General features: G+C 33.3%; 1 protein-coding gene across 1 annotated transcript; it reads left to right on the top strand.

Moving 5' to 3' along the window:
• Nucleotides 1-1,007: 1,007 nt before the first annotated feature.
• Nucleotides 1,008-6,020, top strand: LOC127719130 (alpha-2C adrenergic receptor-like). The gene is made up of 2 exons (XM_052225155.1): nt 1,008-3,160; nt 6,014-6,020. Exons 1-2 carry the CDS (start codon nt 1,653-1,655, stop codon nt 6,018-6,020), a joined length of 1,515 nt encoding a protein of 504 aa, XP_052081115.1. The 5' UTR covers nt 1,008-1,652.
• Nucleotides 6,021-22,536: the final 16,516 nt, after the last annotated feature.

Below are 22,536 nucleotides of genomic sequence, written 5' to 3'. Positions count from 1 at the left end.
TATATATTAAATAATGATACATCTATAAAATAAACATAGAATGAAACTTTTGTTTGGATCACCAAAAAAACGTAGTTGAAGAAACTGTCAAAAGGTGCAATTAGGGTACTCTCACGTTACATTTTCTAACCTATTTGGACATTTTACTTTTATATAATTTTGAAATTGATGCTTTGTAATGAAAAAATCACTAAATTATACTTTACAATGTAACCATATCGTCAGTCATTATTAAATCTTCATTGCAAAATTATGAAAAGACATGGATCAAAAACCCGACAAGGGCAATCTACATGCAGTACAAATATTTGGAAGAATTACAGTTCAGTTATTTTTATCGACCAACCAGTACCTTACCCTTATAAAACTAATGCAAATTTTAGCTGAATTATGTTTGTGTAATCATTCGTCATTCAAAATCACTACAAGGCACTCTATACATATGAGTCCGGATGAGTGGTCATTCATTTCTTTTTTTTTTTTAATTTTTTTAGACCATTTTCTCTGTTCTTTATTCATTTTGCCCAATATTCTATATTCATTTTGCTTTTGGCCAATTTTACTCTATAACTCGTTATTTTTCTAGCCAATGTTTCTCCATCCAAACGCTTATACATAACAATGTATTTTTTTCGATATGCAAATCACCAGAGTGTCGTGAGCTAACGATGACCAACTTTCAAATTGTATTAATTTAGGAACACAATACGCAGGAAATGGTATTGTATCGGTTTTATGTCGAAGTTGATCTTCAATTTGATTGTTGTTATGCACCAAGAGAATATCAATTTGTTTATTTGTGTCAGTTGTCGGTAAACTTGTATATTAATTTGCAAATTTCGTTCAATTTGAATAAAGAGCACGATCTATCAACAATACTTGTGACAAAAAACACCTACTTAACTCCGTCATCAGCGTCAAGTGTTTCTTAAGTATCGAATCAACTTCCTGTGACTTCCGCATGAGATGTATATAATTCTATTGTTTTGTACTTGATATGTGTAAACAAAGACAATATTTATCGCTTGTTCAGTGATTTTTATTTTTAAGCATAAGAGACAGACTAAATTACTTCTAAGTTGGACGGTTTCCGATTTGAACATGTGTGCACATCTGTGGTAAAATAAGAGTGAATAGATTACAAATATGTACTTTTAATGTCTAATTATAAAAATATTAGTAATAAGAATTAAGGGACGGGAACTTCTGATTATATCAATGCATGTATGCGCAATGTAAAGTCACGCGAAGGCTTTTGTCATTGTTATTTTAATCCCTGACTCCGTTTGAGCACTCAGTATGTATCAAATTTTATAAATAAACAAAATATCAAGGAAAACTTTATTGTAACCACAAAGACACATGTTTAGTACAAAGGGGAGTGAGCTATTCGTTTCGAGAAACAAATCTTAAAAACTACAGGGAAGAACTTCAGTTAAAACATTCATATTTCTAGAACAAGAACGTGTTCAGGAGGAAATTTTTGTGCATGTGTTTTATAAGCAGGATCTAATAGATATTTTTCAAGGAATTAGGACTCTTCAATATTGAATGGACAGCATGAAAATATCTACATTTGGTTAACATAAATAGACCAATTAACTCGATCAAATGTGTATTTAATATTAGGAACGGATAGTTAATTCTTCACAATGAATAATTCCAGTTACACCAAGAACATAACAAACATTGACTTGGAGATTTTAAACTCAGCGGAAGCAATCCGTCGACTTCCGGTTATAATGTTCATATTGATTTTGATTATCATTGGTGTTTTTGGAAATTTACACGTTTTTTACATCTACATTACGAAGTTTGGATCTTCGACATACCGAATGTTTGTGTTGTCCTTAGCTTCTGTAGATATATTAAGTTGCTGTATGTCGATGCCGTTTGAAATGGCTGATGAATTGAACCCGTACATATTTAACTCGGAAATTACTTGCAAAATATTTCGATTTTTGAACACGTGCTTGGCAATGATCACGGCTTTGATGCTTGTTGTGATAGCTTCTGAGAGGTACCGAAGAATATGTAAACCATATGGAAACCAGATGTCTGAGAAACACGCCCGTTACGCATTAATTGGAGTTGTTCTTTTTGCAATAATTGCAACAATGCCCGCCTTGTACGTTTACGGAATTAAAACACTGCACCTCAAAGTGTCAGGACAAATGATTAAAGGTTCCGAATGCACCTGGTCTGACGAGGTTGCTGGTAGTGTCATAGGATACGCTTATTATGCATGGGGTTTGCTTGTTATTCTTGTATGTATGTTTTTGTTGGTAATACTTTACTCATTAGTTGGACTTCATTTGAGAAGACATACAATAAAGATTCAATCTACGATTAGATTGAAACATCGCAGACGGAAATCAACGATAAGACGTTCTGTTCTGGGCTCTTTAAAAATCCGACGAAAGAGTCGACAGATACGTTCTGCTGACAGCAAGGCGTTACAAAATCAGGGAGACAAAATTAAAATTAACGCTAGACATTCCGCACCAATTCATCTTACAAAAAGCACTGACAATAAACCAAGCATTCGCCGGAAGTCAACCTTTAATGTTTTAGACCCACTACAAATGAACACTATCGAAATGTTGTCTTTTACACAGAATGATTTTCTAACAATACAACCATTTTGCGAAAATGTGAAGACCTCATTACACGATACCGGTGATACTGAGTGCAGCAGCACTGCATCTTTCGATATCAAAATCGACGGAAAAGGTGACAATTCTGAAGAAGGTAAAATTAACCAAACCTTGTGTGACAGTTACAAAGACATTCAACAAATTGGAGTAGGGGTAGATAAGTGTCAAACTCCGGACGAAAATAAAATCACTGATCCGAATTCTACATATGAAATGAAAACTTTGCCAAAACGAGGCACTATCATGCGGAAAACAAAAACTTTTATCAGCGACCGTGAGCAGCGGATTACAAAAGTATTATTTACAATTACATTATTATTTATTTTTAGTTTTCTTCCGTATATAATTATTCTGATTGTATACAGTGCAAATCCCTCATATGAAGAGAATCTGACATCTACGCCGTTGTATCCAATATATCTTATTGGTCTACGACTGTACTTAATCAACAATGTTGCTAATTCTTTGTTGTATATTTCATTTGATTTGAAATTTCGAAAACATTTCATAAACATCTATAAAAAATTAATGAATAAAAATTCTTAAAGTAAAAGTTTTGAATTAGTTATTAAAATCGATTGGATGTCACCAGAGCTATTCAGATCGTTGGTTCTTATAATCAGTCGTCCTGAATATGCATTTAATTTGCTGCTGGACGTTAAATAGCCATTAATCATGATCACCATCATTGTATAATACGATATAACATTCACAATGACAAGTGTACTGCTGAAATCAAAGATCAATTTCAAAAATAAGATCAAAACGGCAGAATAGATAATAAAATACTAGTAATTAATAATAGAGAAACCGTCCAGTGAAAAGATGCATGTTGCTTACTATGCCTTATGGGTTTGCTCATTGGTGAAGGCCGTACGGTGACCGATAAATAGTTAACTTCTGTGTCATTATGTCTCTGGTGGAGAGTTGTCTCATTGGCAATCATACCACATATTCTTATTTTTCTATTTGCATTGTTTGTATGGATTGATAGATAGAGATAATACTCCAGAATTGTTAAAGCAGATTATTAAATTATAGACAGTGTGCAAGTTATCGTGGAGTCTACTAGAAAAGCTTATTTACATGGAACATTTTACATGTTTTAAAAACTTTTTTTTTCATTTGACAATATTATACCAACATAATCATATTTGAATGGAACAAATAATGACAATGAAAAAAAAAAAAAAAACATAAGAAACTAAATATTTTTTTTTTCTAATTTCAAAATAATAATGTAGTAGACAATTGTCACTTTTGTACCTCATTTTTTTCTTTCGGTTGTTGTCTCGTGGATGTGTTTAAAAACATCTTTTCATCCACTTTGATCATGTATTATTGTTCTGACTATGCGTGAAGTATTAACCATAGGACATAACACAAACAATCAAGATCATGATTTTAAAGATCATCAGCACAAATCTTTGATGTCAAATCATGTTTATCAACCATGGACATACAATAAGGAGATTAATTATGATGTAAACGGGACAGCTATCTTCGTATGGCCTTGAACAATGAGCAAATTGCTTAACAAGACATACAAAATTGTCCAGGAAAAGTAGTACTGGTAGGATGACATGTCTCACAGACTGTTCCTTTGTTTTCGAGCGTAAGGTTTGTGATTCGGGGAGGGTTGGGGGAGAATTGGTCGTGAGTTGGATTTGTGATTTAGAAAAAAATTCGTATACATGTAGCTATCGTAATAGTAACAATTATCATGTGCCACTTAGTAACCGGATTAAAATTTGACGTGAGAGATATGAATAAGACACTTGTACAGTATATTTTTGACAAGAGAGAAGAACGGAAGTTATTGTCAAGTGTAAACCACTTCACTAGTATTATATGTTATTGATTAATCATTATTCACTCCCAAAATGTTTTTTGTTGCTTAGTTTATCTGATCATTTACGTAGGATATAGAATTTTAAGTCTTTGTTTTGCTGCAATCGTAACATTTGTTTCAATTATAAATAGCTATACATCTAAGGGAGCTACCATTTGATTTTTATGGGGGGGGGGGGGAGGGGGGGAGGGGGGGCTAGGATGAAACATTTTGTCCTGCCTTTTTTTTTAGTTGTAATCTCTGTCCTGCCTTTTTATTTTTCACTCAATTCGGTCCTGCCTTTATTTTATTAGTTTATACTGACTTTTTTTACATAAATTGTCATCCTGCCTTTTTTTTTACCAAGTTGCTCATCCTGCCTTTTTTTTTTTTACTCAAAACTCCTGTCCTGCCTTTTTTTCACAGCTTTTTCGTCCATTTGAATATATCTGGGACCCTGTTTAAACAATGCACCATGCATGATACTTTTTAATGAGACCTGTTTAAAACATCGTAAATACTTCAAACAAAATGTTACATGCCATCCTACCGGTATCGGACACACTATTCTGACTATGAAGCAGCCAGTTTATTCTCTTACTCAAAGATGCCGCGTACCTAGCGGAGAAGCAAAAACTGTCAATATTCAAGTCTTTTTGGGGGATTTCTAGTCTTTGTTTTTGTGCAATTGCAACATTTACATCAAACCGTCTAAATAGCTATGGGGACGACCATTCATAATTTGTGGTGGGGGGGGGGGGGGGGGAGGGTGGGGGTTCGGATTTCCATCTGTTGCTATGCATGCTTATTATTTTTCTTCGGCTTCGCCGCAGGAAATCTTATTTCACGTTTGTACGCAATTGTTCCTGCATTTTCTATTGCTAGGTTATTCATTTTAATCTCTTACCGGGTCAGGATATTCATTTTCAAAATCCTCCTCTCCCCAATCGCACCCTCCCTGAAAACCAAATGATCATCCCGTATTTTCCAAAATGTTATTGGCAATAGCAGATTTTTTGGAAGGTTTTATTTTATGTGACCACAGATGGACTGCGCATGCGGTGGTGTGGTAAAGACACGTGTTGGTACATTGTTGAAGACCGTATGTTAGCCGTATAATGATTGATTGATTGGTGTTTAACGCCACTTTCAACACTATTGTGCTATTTCGTGGCAGTCAGTTTTTATTGGTGGAGGAAGCCGGAGTCCCCGGAGAAAACCACCGACCTTAAATACCATTCAATCAATCAATCATTCAATCAATCAAACTGACAACGTTGCTTACATTAACTTTCTTTGCTCTGGTTGATAGTTGCAGTCTCTTTGGAAATCATACCACATCTCCTTTATCTTTATATAGTGACATTAACCATTAGAGTGCCACAGCCTTTTTTGGTAAAATACCGTTGAGTGCCATGGGATAAGCCCTAGATTTGAAAATTGAACGGAAAAACGTCATTCAATATATATTCATATATAAAAACTAACGTTATTCTAAACTATTGAAGAATCTTATTTATTTCAGGGGCTAGTAGATGGCTCGACTAACCTGAACACCTCTTTGTCATGCAAACACCCTTAAGAATGTCCATGCAATGAAAGCTATATATTTCTCATATGACCATTGTTCATTGGCGAATCCAGACCGTTTATGCTCCCCCACTTTTTCTTTTGATAGCCGAAAAATTAGAATTCCACGTATCTTACGATTTATATGATATGTTTTAGCCTTAAAATCACCCAAAAAAAAATTATCCTTTCTCCTATCGGAAGTATTCAGTTTCACCGATTTGCCCCCTTTAAAAAAAATCCTAGCTTCGCCCGTGTTGTTCATTGCCTGACAACTTTTAAAGCATTTAAAATGGTCCTGAATTTGCATGAAATAATCGCAAATCAATCAATACAGATACTGGAACACAGAATAATCACAAGCCAAACAATAAATGAAATATTTTTTTATAATTAACTTAGAGAGTTAGAATTGAGAAAAAAAAAAATTCCCCATGACACGTACGGCTTCCGTAGATTTCTGCTTGAATGAAGAGAACACAATTTATTTCTAATTGGCAAATCAACGCCATGGCTCACAAAAATTATCAAACACTCATCTTACATCAGGTTTAATCGTTAGCATGGATCACGCAAGATCAAATTGGGATATGTATAAAAGAAAACTTTATCATTCGTATCCATTATAAAAATGCTAAACTTTAAAAAATGAAAACAACACGTTACTAATTTCATGCGTCCGAAGCGCTTTTCTGGATTTACCTCCATCGGGAACGCTCAAAGCCAAATATTTGAAAGCCGAGGATGTTACATGTAATCCGTTATAATAATGACCAGGGAACAGAAGCAAATTAACGGATAATAAAAGTTTTATTTACAATTAATTAAATTAAAATATTTTTAGAAAATCTTTCCGATGATAGACTGTAAGTGGCCTCACTGGCTTACACTACTCTATTAAACAGGTAGGGCCAATTTTCCAATGTATTTGTCTTACCCATGGTAAAAATCTTAAAGTTATCAAAACCTATTGGAATTTAAATATCGAAGTTTCTATCATAAAATTTAAACTTCCTTCAACAATGTTAGATATTCCCTTTAATTCAAAATGTTATTTTGCTCCATGTACATGTTACTATTGAAGACATCTTGATATAAAATTCAAATTTTGCATGTTTTTGTAAAATCTTTCATTGAAGGACGTCTTCAATCAAAAGGATATTAAAATGTATTTGATGAAAGGCTATTATTTATTTTGAATTCATTGAACCATAAAATTAATTTTTGACTCTTCACATTGAATTATCCGCGAAGCGGATTATGTAAAATGTGAAGAGTCAAAAATTAATTTTATGGTTCAATAAATTCAAAATAAATTATTGCCATTCATTATAAATAAATTGCAATCAAAAATAATGCTCAAAGAGCTTTATATATTATTTATATTAACAATAACAACGTACACACATGTTGGCGTATGAATACACAACGTCAGAGTGGGCGTGTCGCCATAAAAATTGACAACATTGAAAATAAAAGTAATACTTTTAACCAATCAGAAGACAGTAAATACACCAAATTTATTTATAATTTGATATTAAAAACAACAAAACATAGCTCAACTTCCAGCATAATTTTGTTTCTGCTTAAGCATGTCCTTCTTATACTGTATAAATACTCAATGTGCCATAATTTGTTAAAAGTGTGGTTTTGATCTATCTTCAGCCTTCTGTTTAGAAATAAGCCATAATAATGTTAGAACCTCATCGTACATTCAAGGAAATGATACTGTGGGTTTTAGTAAATATTGAACATTTGGTGAAAATAAAGTCAAGGGATTTTTTCTCCTTCTCTTTCGATTTCTAGACATCGCTGGCTTTATATGTACTACCTAAGTCTAACAATAACAAATCAATACATGGATTTCGCTCATTGTTGAAGGCCGTACGGTGAACCATAGTTGTTTAATTTCTGTGTCATTTTGTCTCTTGTGGAGAGTTGTCTCATTAACAAACATACCACATATCTTATTTGTATATCTATTATACTTTTAAATATTAGGGAGCTACCATTTGATTTTAAGGAGGGGGGGGGGGGGGGGGGGGTTTGGATGAAATTTTGAAAAAAAAACGGCTGGATGAGCAACTTGGCAAAAAAAGGCAGGATGACAATTTATGTAAAAAGGTCAGGATAAACTAATAAAAAAAAAGGGAGGACCGAATAGAGTGAATAAAAAAATGCAGGACAAAATTTTTTTATCCCAGCCCCCCATACAAATCAAATGGTAGCTTCCTTAGAAATAAACAAGAACGTGGACGCATAATTCAATGTTTAATACAAAAACTCTATAAACAACCGAAAAAGTTGAACTAAATTCAGATTGGATAACCACAAATTGAGAATAGAAACGGGGAGACACCTTGAGAATAGAAACGGAGTGACACATTGAGAATAGAAACGGCGAAACACATTAAGAGTGGTGAGACACATTGAGAAAAGAAACGGAAAGACACATTGAGAATAGAAATAGGGAGACACGTATGAATAGAAACGGAGAGACACACCGAGAATAGAAACGGAGAGACAAATTGAGAATAGAAACGGTGAGAGACGATGATAATAGAAACGGAGAGACACATTGAAAATAGAATCAGAGAGACACATTGAGAATAGAAACGGTGATACACATTGAGAATAGAAACGGAGAGACACATTGAGAGTAGAAGCGGAGAGACAGATTGAGAATGGTGAGACACATTGAGAATAGAAACGGGAAGACACATTGATAATAGAAACAGAAAAACACATTGAGAATAGAAACCCGAAGACATATTGATAATAGAAACGGGAGACACATTGAGATTAGAAATAGGGAGATACATTGAGAATTAAAAAGGGGAGACACATTGATAATTGAAACGGGAGACACATTGAGAAAAGAAACGGGGATATACATTGAGAAAAGTAACGAGGAATCATGAGAAAAAACCAGCTAGCTCAGGCAACTAGATTTGCTGTCAAGATGTGAACTTAAGGCTCTGTTAAAACTGTTCATATAACTTAAATGAGATTGAATCACATTTTGTTCTTAGGTGCCTTTTTTGAACTCACCAAGTCATGAATTCTTAGAATAGGGTTTTCACAAGTTTCCAAACCTGTGAAACATTAATTTTGAAAATGTGTATGTCTGGATATAAAAATAAGGAGATGTGGTATGATTGCCAATGAGACAACTATCCACCAAAGTTCAAATGAAGGGGATGTAAGCAATTATAGGCAACCGTACGACCTTCAACAATGAGAAAAACCCATACCGTATGGTCGGCTATAAAAGGCTCCGACATGAAAAATATGTAACTATTCTGAACCAACGACAACCACTGAACTACAAGCTCCTGACTTGGGACAGGCACATACAGAATGTGGCGGGGTTAAACATGTTTGTGAGCGCTCAACTCTCCCCCTAACCTGGGACAGTTGTGCAACATTACAACATAAGAACAAACTATAAAAATCAGTTGAAAAAGGCTTAACTCATCAAATGGATACAAATAGAAATACAGCTAACAAAAACACAGAGTGAACGTAACCACTTATGAAAAAAATCATGTATCTAAGACTAAAAGAATGTCAACACGAACAATTTGATTTTCATACATCATTTAGTTTGCATGTAAATAAAATATTCCAGATGAGTTGTAGAAAAAATAAGAGAGAAATGTTAGATTTATCACAAGAGTAATTCCTCTTTGTACTGTTTCTCTTTTCCCCTTCATCATCATTTCATAATCTGTATTTCTCTTCTCCCCTTCATATCATTTAATAATCAGCATGATTGGTTTCTGCAAATAACGTATTTTCAGATATTTTTCCGATTTCGCATATTATGAATTGTGTTGATTAATATGCTCTTAAAGGACCTTTAAATTATGAATACAAAAATGTACTGATTTTTTAATATAAGGGGCCCAATTTGGATAAATCTCAAACAATTCAATTTTATACTTATTTTTGACGGTTTTGTTGCGTTTAATTTGCTCAGGGATTTTGCCGCAAGCTCAATGGACAATTGCGTTATTAATTACGTTGGTATTCAAATAGTATCATGTAAATAGCTATAATACCTTACTTATATACAAATAAAAAGATGTGGTATGATTGTCAATGAGACAACTCTCTACCAGAGTCCAAATGATATAGAAGTAAGCAACTATAGGTCACCGAACGGCCTTCAACAATGAGCAAAACCCATACCGCATAGCAAGTTATAAAAGGCTCCGAAATGACAAATGTAAAATCGATTCATACGAGCAAACTAACGGCCTGATATACGTATAGTATATATCTTTTATTAAAAATCAAGATTTGTCAGTTTTTACATAAATATATTCATTCCATCTCACTTCTTTTCCAAATTTAATGCGCACATTTTGTCACGCGTATAAATTTTGATCTTGAACTTAAATAATTTTAGGCTGTTCGGGACAAAAACAAAAAATTGATACTTTTATAAAATTGTACAAGCGAAAAAAAACATACATGTGTAAAACGGTAATCACTGCGGTTTGTCTATTCAATATATTTTTACACGAAATATCGTGAAATTTGCAAGGGTTATGTTTAAATAAACTTCTTTAGATTTGGGCTGATACATGTATGTATTAAACCACTTAAGTTAAGATATCCAATCGTAGTACTAATCTATCGTAGGACATGTAGAAAAATTCGTCCGTTCGGAACAAATCTTAACTTAAGTAGTTTTATATAAATAAGAAGATGTGGTATGATTGGCTGAGAAGAGACTAAATAACACAGAAATTAACAACTATAGTTCACCGTACGGCCTTCAATAATGAGTAAAACCCATACCGCATAGTCAGCTATAAAAGGCCCCGTAATGACAAATGTAAAACAATTCAAACGAGAAAACTAACGGCCTGATTTATGTACAAAATAATGAACGAAAAACAAATATGATATACAGCAACAAACGACAACCACTGAATTACAGGCTCCTGACTTGGAACAGGCACATACAGAGTGGACGTGGCATGGTACTTATACATTCCCACAACAAAACGACACTAAGTACAGATCTAAGAGTTCTCGCAGTTACCTACAGCTAGTTCAAAGCCAATAATAAGTAATAAAAAGAATCATGCATCTAATACTAAAATATCAATCAGTACACATCCAACATCCAATGGATTACGTGTAAAGACGTCATTAACAGTCAGAGAGAAACATGACCTTGTGCAATGCCAAGATACAGGTATCGACAGATTTGTAGAGCCATGAATGTGTATCTGTATATAAAAAGTAATATTTTAATTAGTTTGATTTTAATTTACTGATAACAAAATCAATATTAATACCAATAAAAACAATATTCAAAGATTTAATTATAGTTTTGAATTGGTAACCTTTTATACTAAGTTTATTTAAAGGATCGATATGTTTACCAGGAATGGTATCTAAATTTCGGTAATTAACATCTCCGTAAAAATAAGGATGTGCTATTCCGTTAGAAATAAGTTTTCTACAGGTGCAACCAAACTTCCAAACCAAATCTTTATATCTATGGAAGAATTTAGTAAAACTTTTAGGTAATTTGTGGTAAAGAAAGTCCTGACTTGATAATAAAAAAAATATACTAGTAATACATAGATTACGTTCATTGAAATCCAAAGCGTCACAACAGACACAGGCATAGCGAACGAGTTGTGATATATAAACACCATAAGATGGTGCCAAAGAAACATCACTGTCCAAAAAAAGTAAATTAACAATAGGGAACGAAAAATCGTCCCTTTTGTCGTAAATTTTAGTGCAGAGTTTCCCATATAAAACTGAAATATCTAAATCTAGGAAAGGACAGATATTACCGTTTATATTTGATTTTATTTAAAGAAAGTTCCTTTGGGTAAATTTCGGCAGTATATTTAGAAAATTTTTGATTAATTATCGAAAAATTATCATCAAGATAACGATAGGTGTTGTTGAATTTATACATATCAGCCCAAGCTCCCACGTCCTACTTATATCTTTTCTATACTCCTTAAGAAATTTTATGAAACCCTTATCATATGCAGATTAGTGCTATACTTTCACAGATATGTTCACTCTCTCCCTTTATACAGAATTGCAAGTACAAATTTTCGGATAACCCATTCTTTAAAACACGAAAACACGAGATTTACTGATTCCAATATTGAGAACATACAAATAGTAAGGGTATATAAATGAAAGTGTTAATAGTTATGCAAGGTGGGGCGAGTTAGTACCCTGGCCTTCTTAGCTATCAAACCTTTACTTAACTATACTGTAATTAGGAGGAGGGTTGGGCGCCCGCAAACATGTTTAACCCCGCCACATTCTGTATGTAGATATAAGAAGATGTGGTATGAGTGCCAATGAGACAACTCTCCATCCAAGTCAAAATTTATAAAAGTAAACCATTATAGGTCAAAGTACGGTCGTCAACACGGAGCCTTGGCTCACACCGAACAGTAAGCTATAAAGGGCTCAAAAAAATTACTAGTGTAAAACCATTCAAACGGGAAAACCAACGGTCTTATCTCTATAAAAAACGAGAAACGAGAAACACTTATGAACCACATCAACAAACGACAACTACTGAACATCAGATTCCTGACTTAGGACAGGTGCAAACAAATGCAGCGGGTTTAAACGTTATAATGGTACCAAACCTTCACCCTTTTTCTGAAACAATAGTGTAACATCACAACATAGAAAGACACACTATAAAATATCAACTGAAATATTACGAAAGGTTTTGCCATCCTGGGGTAGATATTCCTTAGTGTTTCATTTCATTGTCATTTCGCTTAGTTCCTTCTGTTATCTATTCTAATTTCAGACTCTGACTTCTTTTAAACTGAGTTTTACTGTGTGTATTGTTGTGTGTTTGTTTATTCCACATTGACTAGAGGTATATACAATGTAGGAAGGGTTCAGATCTCACGAAACATGTTTAACCCCGAGGCATGTATGCGCCTGTCCCATGTCAGAAATCTTTAGCCTTTGTTAGTCTTGTGAGTTTTTTAAATTTTGGTTCATTTATATGTTTCGGAGTTAAGTGTGGCGTTCATTTCGCTGAAATAGTACACATTATTATTAAGGGGCCAGCTGAAGCTCTTCTCCGGGTGCGGTTTTTTTCTCGCTGAGTTGAAGAACTAGTGGTGGCCTTGGGCTGTTTTCTGCTCTCTGGTCGGATTGTTGTCTTTTTTGACACATTCCCCGTTTCCATTCTCAATTTTATTCAATAAAATCAAAGTTTTGTAAACAGTTAATTTATAATTCATGTCAACACAGAAGTGCATAATATACTGGGTTGGCGATACCATCAGGAGGAAATCTATCGATCCAGTAGTTGTAAATATTATCATCATAGATACCAGGATAAAGACAGGCATATAAATCATAACAAATATAGGTATACAATTAATATAAACGGGGAGAAGATTCAGTCCACCTGTTCTATATACAGAGGGATAACTCGAATATTTTTATACACTTTTCTATGAAAATATTACTGCATATAAATAGTAATACAACGTATCTAAATATAATTATAAACTTGGAGGAAGATAAAAAAAAAAAGACACATATAGAAATACACATGTCATTGTGGAAATGATTAGAATGATACCTGTCTATCGTTGCTGATGGTATGCTTCCCTTTAAATGTCTTGGTTATTTTTATCGTTTGTTTGCTATCTCATTGGCGTATACACCACATTACTTTTATCAATGTGGAGTTTTTATGTGTAAAAAGTAAAACCAACCATATTTGCTATTATTTTGAATGGGAAAATTATGGTGATCTAAGAAACTTATCCAGAAGTGCTGATTCTCCACTTTTCTTAACGGAATTTTGTGATGAGGAATCGGCCAATCAAGGGAGAAATAAAGAATATATGTGTCTAACTGAGAACTAGTTGGAACAATATATCTAAGACAAGCTTTATTCGCTCTCTCCCATGAAACATGCGGGTATCTGAGTCACCCTTGTTGTCAATGGGGCAGTGAACCAGTCTGCATCTTGAATTAGGCTGGTTCTCTCTCATGGAACATACGGGTATCTGAGTCACCCTTAATGTCAAGTGGCAGGGAACCAGTCTGCATCCTGAATTAGGCTGTTTCTCTCCCATGGAACATACGGGTATCTGAGTCACCCTACTGGTCAAGGGGCAGACCCATAAGGCAGTTGTTCTCAATCATTTATTTATAACAGTATAAAATCATTAAAAGGTCCTGTCAATTAGCCGAGTATCAAAACTACATAATTGTATCACAGAAATCAATTAATCGATATGACAAACTCATCTTAATACTGAACATATTTATTACTTACAATAAGTTGTTCAATACAAATGCAAGGCGTAAAACACTTTATTGTTTCGATTGTTAATAAGATGGAGTTGTTAAATTTAATGTTCTCTGAACTGATTTTAAATTGTAAATCCATGTTTGACCTGATCGAAACATAGTTCGGTATTTCCTTATTAAGAGCATGGTGAAGGAAAAAAATACCAAGACAAAGATGTAACATCTGTATACTCCTTCAATATGTTTGATAAAAAAAAATGGCGATCTAATCTTTTCAACTGTTCAACTGTTTATTTACACATCGTAAATCTGATACAATTTTCCAAAACAGATATAAACTGATCAGTTTTAAGGTAATGCAGAAATGAATGCAAATATATAGACTTGTATCAAATATTTGAAACATATTTTCGAATACTTTTAATATCTTCATATTTACTAACTAAAATTGATGTTTCCCTTCGTAAAACTTAATTATTGGACCTCGACAGTCAAAGGTCAATTTCACCTTCCATGGTATTCAACATATCGGTATGAGGCGTTGCAGCTATGTGATAATTATATAAAACCTATGTCAAAAGATAAATATGTTCTGTGTCTCGACACAAAATTAAAAAAACAATATTGAGGTCAAAAACAAAGTCAAGGTCAGAGGAAGGTCATGATGGTATTCACCACACTGTCTTATAGAGATACACCTCCATGCCAAACAACATAAGCCAGTTTTAAAGAAATAACAAACGTTTATGGTTTAGAGAAGGTTGCATGAAAAGAACTAGAAGAAGAAACTATAGTATTATTTCTCTTTTCGTCGAAGGAGAAAATAATAAGTGCTATTACATTGGTTTTTTTTTCTTATTCGTTTAGCATGTAATTTTCTCGAGTTTCTACTTTTTTTACTTTTCAAAACTTGAGGAATCAAATGTACATATTCTAGATTATTCAAGAAACACCTGTCGCTCATACTTCAATCGTTATCATGTGTTAACAAAGCAAAATCAGAAGAATATATTCATATATATTTTACTAAAATTCATCTCCAAACGTTTATTGTCTTTCAACATTTACCCAGCATATCAGGATAATCACACAAAGAAAAGTTTGGAGATTCTGCTGTACATGATGTTGGATTTTCAAAATAAACTTCGTCTTTCGGATGGTACCCCAACGAAAGGTGAAAAGTACACATTTCGTCCAAATCTGTTGATCTGAAATTAAAAAGAAAATGTTTAATAGATTCCACATCCAAAATATTTAACGATTAAATTAATTTATTACATTGGTTGCAATGAATTACATTGATTTCCCAGTGAAACAAGAGGCTCTCAAGAGCCTGAATTGCTCACCTGTTATTTTTTTTTGGCTTAAATCTTTCATCAATGATTATTTTTGCTTTTTACCCATATGTTCCATTTTAGCCATAGTGTCTATGTTTCTTGACGTAAAAGGAAATGAAGTACAAAATTTATACTAGATTCATTTGAGAAGATTTTTAAAGTTGAAAAACATAAAACAACTTGTGTAAAATTGTCCTTAAAGGGCAGTAACTCCTAAAGGGGTCAATTGACCATTTTGGTCATATAAACATTTTTGTAGATCTTACTTTGCTGAACATTTTTGCTGTTTACAGTTTATCTTTATCTTCAATAATATTCAAGATAATAACCAAAAACTGCAAAATTTCCTTAAAACAACCAATTTAGTGGCAGCAACCCAACAATGGGTTGTTCGGTGTGTCTGAAAATTTCAGGGCTGATAGATCTTGACCTTTGGAACTTTTTTACCCTATGTCAGATTTGCTCTAAATGCTTTAGTTTCTGAGATATAAGCCAAAAACTGCATTTCACCCCTATGTTCTATTTTTAGCCATGGCGGCCATGTTTGTTGATGGATCAAAATTTCGGATACAATTCATAAACTAGATTCCTAAAGGAACATTCGTTCAAAGTTAAAAAGTATTAGGCACAATAGTTTCAGAAGAGAAGATTTTTAAATGTTAGCAAACTTGATGAACACATTGCTTAAAATTATATTTAAAGAGCAATAACTCCTTAAGGGGTCAATTGACAAATTTGGTCATTTAATTTTTCTGTAGATCTTACTTTGCTGAACATTATTGCTGTTTACAGTTTATATCTATCTATAATAATATTCAAGATAATAACAAAAAACTGCAAAATTTCCTCAAAACTACCAATTTAGTGGCAGCAACCCAACAATGGGTTGTTCGATTTGTCTGAAAATTTCAGGGCTGATAGATCTTGACCAATTGAACAATTTTACACGTGTCAGATTTGCTCTAAAAGCTTTAGTTTTGGAGATATAAGCCAAAACTGCATTTGACCCCTATGTTCTATTTTTAGCCATGGCGGCCATGTTTGTCGATGGATTAAAACTTCGGATACAATTTATAAACTAGATATCCTAAGAAACATTTAGATGAAGTTTGAAGGTATTTGGCCCAGTAGTTTCAGAGGAGAAGATTTTTAAATCAATGTTAGCAAACTTGATGAACAAATTGTGTTAACTCCTTAAGGGGTCAATTGACAATTATGATCATATAAACTTTTTTGTAGATCTTACTTTGCTGAACATTATTGCTGTTTACAGTTGATATATATCTATAATAATAATCAAGATAATAACAAAAAACTGCAAAATTTCCTTAAAACTACCAATTTAGTGGCAGCAACCCAACAATGAGTTGTTCGATTCGTCTGAAAATTTCAGGGCTCATAGATCTGCCAAGTGATGGCATAAGCTCACATGGGGCCCTTCGGGCCCCGGTGAGCTAAAAAAACCGATAATTTCACATGTGAAATAAACGTGGTTATTTCACTCCTCTGACGTCATACAACAATAGGCGTTGTCAAGACGTCGATAACGTCGGATCAAAACAAATTTGAATGCGTAGAAAAAGATATAGTTCCTTACGTTTTCTACTTTAATTTCCTAAAAAAGCCATTTGCCAATGTAATAAAAAGAATAACTAATCAAAGAATTCAAATAGAGAAAAATATTCAACTCGTGACCGAACAACACTGATAATTAACTCATGCGCTACGCGCATTCGTGAATTAATGTGTTGTTCGGTCACTCGTTGAATATTTTTCTCTATTTGAATTCTTCGATTAGTTATTTTATAATTCTCTCAAAAACTGATAACGTCATGGCAAAAAAACAACACCTCACAAAAAACACAAAAACCAACATGTCCACAACAAAATAAAGACTAAGCATCCCACCTAGGTTAAGCACTTCCTTTTCCACTTGTTTTGGTGTATTGCTTATAGGGATGTCTTCGTAATAAGATTTCAAATAAAACATAATTATAGAGTTATTAAAACGTAGGATAATATATTATTTTATCAGCATGTTTGCTGTTTCATGCTTGCTTTCAGGACCTTCAAACATTATATCCAAATACATTAATATTATATCAATAAATATGGTTGGGCTTTAATGTCTCTGTATTTCTTTATTCTAGTATTCTAGTATTGTTAAATGTTTTAACTATCTAAAGTTTCGTTGTAAATTATTTAATGTACCTTTGTGGGTTTTGTCACAAAGGAAAACAAGGAAGATTGAGATATGAAAAATAAATAAAAGTCAATTGCATAATTTAACAAAAGAAAAGTATTGAAAAACTCCGGTTATCCGGACGAGTAGAGCTTACAGTTCTTGCTCCACAATTGGTATCTGTCGTGTTTGTTAATGTCGATAGTTAGAAGGCAGGATTGTGCTTTTGTCTACTTTAACCGTTAAGTGGTCATATTTCTTTCTATGTTGTGCTGTTACACTATGTTTCAGGTAAGGGTGAAGGTTGGTTCCTATTAAAACGTTTAAGCCCGCCACATGTTCCTGTACGTATCATCCTATACTAATACAAAAAATTACAAAAGAAAATATCTTACCCAAATTTTATATTGGAATTTGAAAGATTTATGAACAAACATCGTGCTGCCTGAAATAAACCAGTATATTTTTTAAAAACAAGTCGGAAAATCTAATCAGTTTGGTAATGCCATTAGTTGATAATCAATTTATAAATGTTAAAAAAAATATCTAAGAGAGTCGTTTACTATTTCGTCTAGATATTTTCATAGCGACTTTACAGTTATATTGATAAATGTTTGTTTTGTTTTAGATAATCGATTGAACAAATATAGAATAAGGCATTATCACGGCTGGTAATCTACACACGCAGAACAATCGGTTCTGCAATGAAAACCGTGAGAGGATTTTCCGGTTATGCTTGAGTGGAGTAATTGTCACCGCTTCGAAAGGTATGTACATTTCTAAATCGCAATTTTCTAATTTAACTGATCAAAATATTGAAAATCGGAGAATGCTATGCTGTGGTGATTACTTTAACGAAGAGACACATGTATCATATACTGTTGTGCATGGAGTAAAACTCCTACAAAATCAATCGTCCCACGAGTAATTGCCGAAAAATGTGACATTTAAATTTTGAGATGGTTCTATTAACAGACCTACAAGTTCAAATTTAGTTTTTTTTTTCTGTCAACGGGATTGAATGTCGTTTTGGGTGGCGTGTACGCTGTCCGAAATTGATAGACGACTTAATAAATCTAAAAACTTCCAATTTTCATTATTTCATGCGTGAGGGGATCGGTTCTGATTGAGGACATCGTGAATGCGTGAGGGGAAGTACAATCATATCTTTATATCGAAAAATGCAACAATCACTTCAAAGAAGGGCAAGTTACTTGCAAATTTTTATTGAAGTTCATGCTAAATATAAATTGACAATGGAAACGGAAATGGCTACAACCTTAAATATAAGTGGTTTAGATTTATGATTGACATTGACTATGTTTTTTTTTTCTCGTGTGCATGTATAAAGACTTTAATCTATGTTTTTGATGGATATAGTTCACGCCACCATTGCCTGCAGTGTGATAAGTCATATACTCAACGTCCAAAGCTGAACTTCCAAGTAAAGCTGGTACATGAAAACACACTAGACACAAAGTGCAGCTACTGTGACAAGACATTTTCATCTAAAAATAGTAAAAGAAGGCATGAATCTGTGGTCCAAGTGGGAGCCAAGCCTTTTCATGCAGTGTAACACAAATGATTTTCAGGAGGAATTTTCAACTTTGTGCCGTCTCCGGTCGCATATGAGACAGAAGCACGCGGAAAAATTAAAATGTGACATTTGTGGAGGGGAGTTTTCCTATCAGCATACATTGGTGGAACACAAAGAAAGATGCGGCACAAGATCACCTCCAAAATTTATCTGTTGTGGAAATAGAATTTGTTCTGCATCGTTCACAACTGTTACACCTCAATATTAACTAAAAAGACAATATCAAGTTCATAAACAATATTTATATATTGCAAACATGTAACCAACTTTTCACATCGAGCAAAAACCTTAAAACTGACCAGAATATACATTAAACCTGGCTTTATCTTTGAATGTTAAACATATCAGAATAACCAGAAACTTTAAGTGTTCTTCAGTGGCGACTTTATGGCCATAGATAAATATCACTAATTAATTGCGACAGTTCTATAGAGTTCATTCAGATGCTAAGAAAATATAACTATTTAACGGTCAACAGGTGTCACAGTTAAAGTTCTTGTAATGTCTATTAAAATTAGCCTTTTAACAACAACTAAAACATAGATTTAAGTCTTAATACATGCACACGAGAAGAAAAAAAAAACATAGTCAATCATAAATCTAATCTAAATCCACTAATATTTACGTTGTAGCCATTTCCATTGTCAATTTATATTTAGTATGAACTTCAATAAAACTATGCAAGTTACCTGCCTTTCTTTGAAGTGATTGTTGCATTTTTCGATATAAAGATATGATTGCACTTCCCCTCACGCATTCACGATGTCCTCAATCAGAACCGATCCCCTCACGCATGAAATAATGAAAATTGGAAGTTTTAAGATTTATTAAGACGTCTATCAACTTCGGACAGCGTACACGCCACCCAAAACGACATTCAATCCCGTTGACAGAAAAAAAATATCTAAATTTGAACTTGTAGGTCTGTTAATAGAACCATCTCAAAATTTAAATGTCACTTTTTTCAGCAATTACTCGTGGGACGATTGATTTTGTAGCAGTTTTACTACATGCACAACAGTAAATGATATATGTGTCTCTTCGTTAAATTATTATCCACAGCATAGCATTCTCCGATTTTCAATATTTTGATCAGTTGAATTAAAAAATTGCGATTTAGAAATGTACATACCTTTCGAAGCGGTGACAATTACTCCACTCAAGCATAACCGGAAAATCCTCTCACGGTTTTCATTGCAGAACCGATTGTTCTGCGTGTGTAGATTACCAGCCGTGATTATCTTTTAAATGTTCACACGTTTCAAGAATAAGCAGGAAACATTTGTATTAACGATGCGTATGCGTTTGATAATGTAGTCACGTGAATATTTTCTTGTGCGATAGAATATTTTGAAAGCATGCGCTGTCTTTCCAATACATGTAGCTGAAGTGTCGAATGTTTTTTGTTGTCATATTAAGATTTATGCATTATTTTTTGCTGAAATTGATATTATTCTCTTTAATAAGTTATGTTGGTTTGAAAAATAACATTTATTATATTCTTTATATAATCTTCATATTGTACAAAGTATACTTCCTATGAGCATTGCGTGTTCGATACATGTTTTCATCTTTTTACCAGAAAGTAGACATTTTATAATGTAGTTTGACCGAGCTATCCTAGTTTCAGTTGCTTGTTCCTAGCCGACGGGATCTTCGATGATAGTTTTTCCCCACATTCATAGACATTTTTATTTAAATATTATACGAACTTTTCATTAATTACGATTGTTATGATTTTCTATTTGTATATATGTTTTTGCTTATGAGTTGTGTTCGTGACTATTGTTTTAATGATATCAAAAACCGTCGTCCATCTAACTGTATCGGCTATCGCCAACATGAATATAATGTTTGTTTCAAAGTTATACTATTTTATTGATAAAAGAACAGATTTGTAAAATAATGATACCTCAGAATTGACATACTTGACCAAAACTTAATATTTGGCATTATTTGCACATAGTTTTTGGATAAATATAAAATAGCATTGATATCATTTACACATAAACAGCTTTGTACAATTCATCTCGAAGCGACATAATCGCTCATGTAAAGCATTGGCTTATGTTACACTTTAATGAAAATATCTCACAACGAAGATGTCACTTTTTTTCGGTTTCTACAGTTAAGTGCTAATTATAAGAAAACAAACTGAGGGGAGGGTTGAGATCTCAAAAAACATGTTTAACCCCGCCGCATTTTTGCGCCTGTCCCAAGTCAGGAGCCTCTGGCCTTTGTTAGTCTTGTCTCATTTTTAATTTTAGTTTCCTGTGTATAATTAAGAGTTTAGTATGGCATCCATTATCACTGAACTAGTATACATATTTGTTTAGGGGCCAGCTGCAGGACGCCTCCGGGTGCGGGAGTTTCTCGCTGCATTGAAGACCCATTGGTGGCCTTCGGCTGTTGTCTGCTCTATGGTCGGGTTGTTGTCTCTTTGACACATTCTCCATTTCAATTCTCAATTTTATGAATAAGTTTGAAGCTCTATTGCAATTATGATAGCAAAACAATCAATAAATATACGTTCTGACTGTTTAATCAATGATTTATGAACACATTAATGATTCAGTAAAAACAAATATAGTACGTTTTTAATTTGGAATTCACCAGGCCAAATATGTAACCTGATCATACCTCCTTCTTAAGTCTTACTTAACATAGTTAAAATACAAGATACTAATAATATGGTTCTAGGAACGCACCAAAATATCTCCTGGTTTTATTTCAATTGGTCCGCCTTGAATATCCAAATGGTTCTGCAAATCATAAAATTGATTGATATTCAACAAAAAAGGGACACCAACAGTCATGGCGTTGACATACATTTGCTTGATAGACATAAGAAGCAAATTCGTAGAAGAACATATTAAATATCTTAATTAAAGAAACCTAAACATATTCATTGAGTTTATTGTATAAATGGCTAATTATGTGTATCGTATGAACGGAATATGTTGATCTGCAGTACACTTTTGCATGGAATGTTGAACAACAAATTATTATAATGAGCTATTGACATACATGAGAGATAATGATATTTAAACATAATCATTAAAACAAATCTA

The sequence above is a fragment of the Mytilus californianus genome, unplaced genomic scaffold, assembly GCF_021869535.1.
Source record: "Mytilus californianus isolate M0D057914Y unplaced genomic scaffold, xbMytCali1.0.p SCAF_10, whole genome shotgun sequence".
Lineage (NCBI taxonomy): Eukaryota > Metazoa > Mollusca > Bivalvia > Mytilida > Mytilidae > Mytilus > Mytilus californianus.
This window is presented reverse-complemented; position numbering and strand designations above follow the sequence as displayed.

What these genes read in the sequence shown, in the direction of transcription:
- LOC127719130 (XM_052225155.1), top strand. Translation starts at nt 1,653, where the DNA reads ATGAATAATTCCAGTTACACCAAGAACATAACAAACATTGACTTGGAG.